Here is an 8,904-nt window from a genome sequence, read left to right as displayed (position 1 = left end):
CGTTTCGACAAGGTTTTTTCATCATCAGCTGTTATGTTAAACTTATATTAAAGTTTTTCTTCATTACCCATTCAAGCCGTCTCCAGCCATTATCATGACTATTAGTTATTTGAAACTAGCATAGTATTCTAGGAGTTTATTAATGATGATTCTTTCTGTCATTCTAACTTTTTATTCCACGAGTTCTTTTCTTGTTCAACCTCACAGAATGATACAATGAATACTAGCACGTTGGTGTTCTAGTGCAATGTATTTATGCATATATTTTTGAGTGTACTGGCAGACAGACTTGATTTAAAATAATTACTTTCTATAAGCTCCATAATAACTAAAAGATACATTTTTTTCTGGAATCAAGCCAACTAAAAAGAGTGCCAAGCCACCAGATATGGTTTTCAAGTCCTGTTACAGATGAATGTTATCTGTTGATTTTATGTTATTTATTAAGAAATGAAAATGTTAACACAAAGTAAGAGAAATATGTTATTGAGTTTGATTAAGTTTACATATATATATTATCTCGCTTTAATCACCAAATATTTAATTTCCTTGGTGGTATTTTGTTTTTGGATGTAATGTTTTTGCTAACTGACTTTTTGTTTGGCCTTTCATAGTTTTAATGCAGACGAATTGATTCAGTTTTATGAATTCACTTAACCAGTTCACTGGTCATCACCAACCACCCAGGAGGCATCTGTTGCAGGACCCTTTACTTTCTAACATTACACTTACACTTCTTGGCCCATTCACATTGGTCATTTGTCAGGTACCTAAATCTTGGAGGAGGGCTTCCATTCTTGTCCAGTCTGCATTTTATCAATGGAGTGGTCTCTACATCCCTAAATCTTTTGTGGGTTTTGCACCATGAACACATTTGCCGACTTTCTCAACTCCTAGCTTCTTTTGGCCTGTTCCTTGTCCTTCAGCTCTAGCTTTCGATATTCTCGGCCAGGTCTGGTCTTACCTCTTTCTATATGCCTGTTCCTCTATTTGTTTCCTTCCTTCTCTTTATCGGATCCTATTGTTGGTGTGTCTAACCAGCTCGGCGTTGGTCTGCTTGACATTCAGAACCCCCATTTTACCCAATATCTCCCTCTCTTTTGGTTCACCCTCATATATCCTTTCTTCATTGAGGGGTATCATTTCTTCATAAGATGTGCCTAATATGTCTCCTGTCGGGCTAGACTTTCCAACTGTGTGGTGACATTTTTCTTGTCACATTCTTTTAGCCATTCTGTTGTCTTTATCTATCAAACTGCTATGGTGGGTCTTTTGTCACTGGTTCTTTCACCACTCGTTTCCATCTGGCCATCATGCTGTGAACCACCATTATGCATTTTTTTTAACCATATTTACCTTTTTGATTTCAGCATTTTCATCAAAGTTGGGCTATGAAGAACACATACCTGGGCAGACTCGAGATTGGAATGAAGAATTGCAGACGACACGAGAACTACCAAAAAAGACTCTGCCTGAGCGATTGCTAAGAGAACGTGCAATTTTCAAAGTCCACAGTGATTTTGTTGCAGCTGCAACTAGGGGAGCAATGGCTGTGATTGATGGGAATATCATGGCTATTAATCCTGGAGAGGAGACAAAGTTAGTGTAACCTTTAAATACCAAAGTCTATTCTGTATGCAGATATTTGAAGTAAATGTTGTGTGTGAACTGTAAGCTTAGTAATTGATCTCTTCATTACTTCTAAACAATTTTGTCGTTAATTGAATGTAATTTATATTTTATCATTTTTTTTTTATCATACTTAATTCTTCTTTATCTAAATATTTCTCATTTATTGAAATTGACCTCATTAAACCCCTCAGTACAGGTAGGTCAAAGTGCACATGTCCTAACTTTTTAGAAAGTGTCATTAAAAATTTAATTAAACTACTTTACTATCATTGTATATGAATAAACTTGGCATCAAAATGTAGTTAATAAACCAAACGTTTATATTATATTAGTTTTAATTGTATAAGGAAATATTTAAAACAATTCCTTAATCTTCCCTAGTATGAAAATTTTGACATTTGTTCTCATGATCTTCCCACCCCTTTGAGAAGTACAGAATTGAACATAAATTATTTATAATATAGAAAATCCTCAGGCAAAGCATAATTTATATTTGTTTACAGAGCCAGAAACTAGAAAATCAGACCCACTCTTTCACAGATAGTCAATAGTTCTTTCTGATGTTTAATACTATGTTATTTATGACCAATAGAAAGCCAGAGTTTTAATCTATCAAATGAAATATTATATTACATTGTTTTCTATACAAAGAATTGTCTATTTCACATCCATTTTAAGCTTTATTCCCACAGGAAACATGCGTGAATTTAACTGAATTTTTAATGGTTCTTATCACATAGTTCGAAATATAGAGACATTATGGTAGTTATAGGATAGTGTTTGCCTTTTGTGTGTGCTATTATTCTGTATTCTTGAATGTATTATTTAATTAAATAAAAAATTTAGTATAACAGTACCATTAGAATTTTTAAAAAAAGTCTGAAGTTTCATCAACAGTCGGTACAAAATAAAAGAGAAAATCCAGATAAGTAGAGTATTTTTTGTTTTCATCCATGTTCTTTATTGTTATAAAAATAATTGAAATGTAAAAATTGGAAATTTATTAAGTTATTTGTGGTTAGATTAGGTAAAATAAAGAAATATAATAATAGTAAAATTTCGTCACGAGATACACTTGCGAGTAGCTTGTTTGTGTTACATAATTCAATATGGTAACGTGAGCTACACTTTTTTCAAAGTTTACAACTTGTGTGGTGGGATTATTAGTCAGACATGGTTCAAAGAGCAATAAAATGATAAAATTTAAGTAGAAACAAACATATACTGTTATGAGCTTTAAGCTGTTTGGGATAAACATCTGTAGTTTCCTGTTATAATTTGAAGTCATTCTAGAAAGAAAGAAAAGGTTGATTTAAATTTGTTTCATATTTTTGTATGGTGGTTACAATGTCAGTAAAATTGATTAACCTTGTATAGAGTTAGAGTAGAGAAAATAACACATAGAAATATAATATTTTATTAACAAAAAACGTTTGAAATTTATTTAAGAGGTTTTATAGGTTATGCAAATGAAATTTGAGAATTTTCAGGTGAAGAAAGGTATTTTTAATTTTAACCCTCTTTCCACAGACATCTTTTTTCTGCACATGTCACAAGGTTTTAGTGAGTTCATTCAGACTTAACCACTTTCTTTTCATGGTATACCAATAAATATAGCATTAAAACATAATTAATAATCCATATTTTAACAGTATGCAAGTTTTAAATTCTTACTTTTATAAAGCAATATTTAAAAAAAAATCTAATTTCCCTCAGTGTGAGTATTGTGAGATTTGCTCTCTAGGCAATCCCCTCTTCTCTATTTTATTTACTACCCCTTCAAAAAGTACAAAATTTAACGTAAATTAGTTATCATAATATTTTCATCCCTCAGCCAAAGCATAATTTTCATAGCCTTCAATCTTGTTTGGTTACAGAGCTATGAAATAGACAAGACCCCTCTTGCTACACCCACTTGTCAAATAATATCTTTCAGAAATTGCCAATAGTTCTCTCTGACATTCAATACCATAGTACTTATAACCAATGGAAAGCCAAGGTTTTCATCTATCAAATGATGTATTATATTATGTTGTTTTCTGTACAGAGAATTCTCAATTTCACTTTCAGTTCAAGTTTTATTTCTTTGGAAAACACATTGATGAGCTCAGATGAAGTTTTAACAGCTCTTGTTTCGCAGTTAGAAAGGCAGAAAAATTGTAATAGTTATGGGACATTTGTCTGCTTTTTCACATTATTATTTTGTGTTCTTTGGTGAATTATTTAATTAAATACAAAAAATTATTCAGTGCAGTACTACCTTTAGTATAAAAAAAAATAGGTGTTAGGTGTCATCGACATTCAATAACAAAAAAAGAAGACCCCAAGTAAATATGTTATTTCTTGTTTTTATCCTTTATCTATTATTATAAAAGTAACTAAAATATAAAAATAGGAAACTTTTGTTAGTTAAGGTGAAATAAATAATAAAAATAATAATAACATTTGTTCACAAATTACCCTCATGAGCAGCTTGTGAGTAGCTCGTGCGTAATGTAACTCAGTAGCGTAGCATGAACTGCTTATTCTCCGAGTAATTTATAACTTATAATGCAGGGTTCAAAGGGTAAAAAACAATAAAGTTATATTGTTATGAGTTTAAAGCTGTTTATGATAAACAAATGTAGTTTCATGTTACAATATGAAGTCATTCCAGAAAGAAAAGAGGGAAATTTAGGTTTGTTTCGATTTTTTTTCTGTTGGTTACGAGATTAGTCAAATTGACCAACCACCCTTCTGTAAAGTTAGGGTAGAGAAAATAATGGATTAAATATAAAGTTTAACTGAATAAAAAACGTTGGAAATTTATTTAGGAGGCCTTAGAGATTATAGAAATTTAATTTGAGATTTTTTGAGATGAAGAAAAGTATTTTTAATCATAATGTGGAAATCACTCAGCACTCAGACTAGTATATAGAAATATTATATACATATTCACGGACAAATCTTTGTTAAGAAATCTGATTTTTTGTGTACAGAAGACTTGAAATGTTTGCCAAATTTTTTGAAGATACCCGAAGTGTATTTAAAGTTATAGTATGTAAACTAATAAGGAGTACAAAATGGTTAATCGAATCGACCAACTTCGTAGCGAGAGAATTAAAATGAAAATCACTTTGCACTTGGAGCGGTCAACACTTTATCTCCATATGTTCATGGAGAAACTTTCTGTGAAAATACTTCATTAAAAGTTCTGATTTTTTTATCTACAAAAGACTTAATTCTTATTGAAAGTTTTCAAAATTTTGTGCAAATACACAAAACATACTACAAGTTGTAGTATGGAAACCATAAAGGTTAATTTGGGGTCATGAACTCTGCTGATTGAGCCAAGCCTGTTGCGGGAAGGTTAAAGAGAAGTGTTTTACATATGTTTTAAAATCAGTGAATGCGAGTTAATCCTACGTAACCTAACATTGATAAATTCATTTCAATTTGCTGTAGATATTGAGAGTGAAAATTCACTTAATTGAGAAACTGAAATTACTAATGATCTTTTTTTTCCTGTTTTTATGATAAGTGTTTAGAAATCTTAACTGAAATTTGATCTTTTTTTTTTTACAATCGTAGAATGCAGATGTTTATATGGAACAACATTTTCTTTAGTCTGGGCTTCGATGTTAAGGATCATTACAAAGAAGTTGGAGGAGATTCTGCTGCGTTTGCTGCACCCGTACGTTTGAAAATTGTTTTTGTCTTTTTTTATTAATCAAACTTGGTAATAATGTTATGTAGATAAAGAAGACACTTATTTTTTATCAATGATCTGATCTGAAAGTGTTTTAAAGAACTATAAACAGTGTATTTTGTAGAACAATAATCAGATCACAACAATATTTGTCAGTTAAGCCTTTCAGAATGATGATTTTGTATTTGCAAAACATGATGGTTGTTAAATTCCATTCTTTTGTTACTGGTGAAACTCATGACGGTTTTGCTAAGAAGTAATAATTTTCTGATTTTTTTGTAGCTCTAAAGCTTTAAATATTTCTTTGTTCATTCATACAAATAGTTACATACGACTTATCCACAAATGTTAATACATAATCTATGTAGATGCTTTCTTTGCTATTCTTTTTTTTTTTTTTCTGGATAAAAATTAATAAAATAAATCTTCATATTTTATGTTCTCTGATTAGTATTTAGACAATAGCTGGCAGCAGGTTTTCTTTATTCCAATTTTTAGCGAAGTACAATCTCTGTGATTAATATTGAGATGAAGTGACAGCAGTGTTTTTTTTTCTTATTTTGATCTGTATTCAAGTGATTAGTACTGAGACAGTAACTAGCAGCAGTGTTATTTCTTTTCTTCTGGTCAATAAGTGAAAATAAATACTGTACGTGAATTTAGGGAATAGACTCGTTGGATTTTAGAGCTGGTCTGTAAAAGTGTGCACGTGATGAGAAATTATAACTGTTGCACATAGCCAAGAAAAGCTATAAAGACGGGGAAATGTATCAAACACTTCGTTATAAATCTAATAAATTTTTATGAAACTTAAGTTAATTATGTAATTTAAAAAAAAATCAAACTAAGTTAATTTACCCTAATTTCTTGTGAATTTTATCCTCCAATAGTGTAATGATCTTCAAGGAGTGCGAGCTTACAGTTCTGTAGATGTAGATGGATTGTATACTCTAGGGACTGTTGTGATTGATTATAGAGGTTATAGAGTTACTGCCCAGTCAATTATACCAGGTATGTGGTTTATGTTGAAAAAATTATCACTGCTACGATACTGAGCAGATTTTTGCTTCCGGTGTTTCATTATAGATAATTATAGATGCCACTATTAATGTTATCTAACCTATATAAACTCCAATGTGTGTCACATCACGCTTGATTTCTCAAAATATGAGGAGTCATAAAAGCCTAAATGCATTTATCCAGATAGAATAGTTCTTTTAATGTCTGCCCGTTACTATTTTAGTGATGGGGGTTCAAGGGGGCCATGAAGGGGGGTTGCTGTGAAACCTCGTAACTGAATTGAATGTTGGTATGAGTTAAAGAAATTATAAATTAGCCTAAAGTAAAGACAGTGTGTGAGATAACCTAGCCTTGAGCCACGTGCATAAAATTTATCATGAAAGTAAAAATATTGATCCAATTTTAAACTTAAATAATTTTTAATTTAATCATTGGAGACTCTAAATTGATAAATCAACAAATAGTTTTTCAATTTTGTAGTTTATATATTTCATTTTATACTTTCAATACATAAACTAACAACAATATTAGGTTATTATTTTGTTGCTAAGTGACATGACATAAAAGCCATCATTGGAATGCATTGTTACCAAAATGCACTGGCTTTTCTATATATTAGAAGTTGTTATATAAGGAACCAATTTTTTTCCATGCATTTTTTTTGCTAGCTTACCTCATTAAAAAGGCATACATATGGATAAGTAATAATATCAAGGTGCACACCCCCAGGGTCTACTTAGTATGGGTGCAAAATTTCAGGTTTCTAGGTTTTTTTTTTCTTGGAGCTATGGTGGTCACACTTCTTTTATATGTGATTTTTGCTAGCATGCCTCATCAAAAGATGAGCATGTGCACATGCTCATGGATAAATAATAATACCCAAGTGCACACCCTCAGGTTCCACTTAGTATGGGTGCAAAATTTCAGGTTTCAAGGTTCTTTCCTCTTGTAGCTATGATGGTCACACAAATACACCCTTTTATTATTATTATAGACTAAATTATTGCTTAGTATTTAAACCTCTAAATGATATTTTATCTTTTTATTTCTTCATCAAATGAAAGCTACAAATTACCTTAAATGTTTTTTGTGAAACCTATTACAGAAGTTCTAACAAATGTTTAATTTTAAGGTTCTTAAAAAATTGAGCCTATTTTGAGATTAAGAATGTAAAAAACAGACTATATTAAATAACTGAATGGTGTATGAACTGTAGTAGTTGATAATGAATTTTAATAAAGTTACAGAAGGGTCTTTTTATTACGGTATAATCACACAGGTATTTTGGAGAGAGAACAAGAGCAGTCTGTGGTGTATGGATCTGTTGATTTTGGCAAAACTGTTGTTTCTCACGAAAAATACATGGATTTGGTAAATTGCTTTCTATTTCCCATCGTTTATTAAAAAATTCTGTTACTTACTCATTGTAGCATTGAGATTTTGATCATATTTCATTGAAAGGTTTCTTAACTGAAAAAACAAAAAGCCACAGTAAACATAACAAACTGTCTTACTTTATTAAGTACTGTACCTAAAAATGTGAGAGAAACTACTTTCTCCAACATCAAGACTTCTGACAGCTTGTACCATCATTCGTTATGGTTTTTTTGTTCTTTAATTGCTACGCAAGATATTTTATTTTATGATTTTTAGCACTGTGTTATAAAAACAGTTAACTTCTGTGTTATTAGTGAAAAAAAAAGTATAGGGAAAAATTGTCTTCGTGCCAAATAACTATGAGAAAAAAAATTTATCACAAGTGAAAGTTATATTTGGTGAATTAGATGTTCTCAAAATTAATGTTTTTATTCTTTATCTCTTAAACATGAAAATGATTGTTTTATGAGAAGCTCGGGAAATGTATTGTAACAATGGAATAATCGTAGTTGGAAACAGTTTTTACATTTGTAGTGATTCGCTGAAGAAGATAACATTTTAATTGCTCATGTTATTTTTAATTGGTTTCTTTAATACTTTGTTTCTGTTCAGTGGTAGTGTTCTTTTTCTTTGATTACAACTATAGGAAATTGCTTTTTATGTTCATTACATTTTCTTTCCAGCTGAACAAAGCTGGACAACATCTGAAGATTCTCCCTCACAAGTAAGGAAACAAATTCGTTTTATCTAATAAATGAAACTGTGAAATACTTTTTATAACACTGATGTTTGTACCTTCAATATCTTAACTTTTTGTCAGAAAATTAGGATATTTTACAGTTGATTGGATTTTTTTTCATCTTTAGAGCTCTAAAGTTAATTTAGGGTTAACTTTGGTAGACATGAGTTACTTCTCAAAAACATTTTCTATAAAATAAATAAAAATGATTTATTTCAAAATTATTGACATAAGATTTGTTTTAAGATAATATATATAGTGAAATTTGTGTCTGTGAATAATTAAAAGTAAATACTTTTTTAAGTGTTTTATTTAATACGAGAAAACATTACCTAGTTGCTAAGTTCCTTACAGTACAAGATACTGTCTTTCTATATTACGAGAATGTGAGAGAACAGTGTCTTGTTAACTTCCTTACAGTACTAGATAGTCTTTCTTTATTGACCCT

General features: G+C 30.4%; 1 protein-coding gene across 1 annotated transcript; it reads left to right on the top strand.

Moving 5' to 3' along the window:
• Window positions 1-1,329: 1,329 nt before the first annotated feature.
• LOC111088919 (clustered mitochondria protein homolog) lies at window positions 1,330-8,441 on the top strand (the record flags this gene model as incomplete). Its single annotated transcript, XM_022400242.1, has 5 exons — window positions 1,330-1,599; window positions 5,203-5,305; window positions 6,211-6,331; window positions 7,620-7,711; window positions 8,401-8,441. Coding segments are annotated over exons 1-5 (410 nt in total), but the record flags the coding sequence as incomplete, so codon positions are not given.
• Window positions 8,442-8,904: the final 463 nt, after the last annotated feature.

The sequence above is a fragment of the Limulus polyphemus genome, unplaced genomic scaffold, assembly GCF_000517525.1.
Source record: "Limulus polyphemus unplaced genomic scaffold, Limulus_polyphemus-2.1.2 Scaffold4740, whole genome shotgun sequence".
NCBI lineage: Eukaryota > Metazoa > Arthropoda > Merostomata > Xiphosura > Limulidae > Limulus > Limulus polyphemus.
Note: the sequence above shows the minus strand (reverse complement) of the source record. Positions and strands in the feature narration are given on the sequence as shown.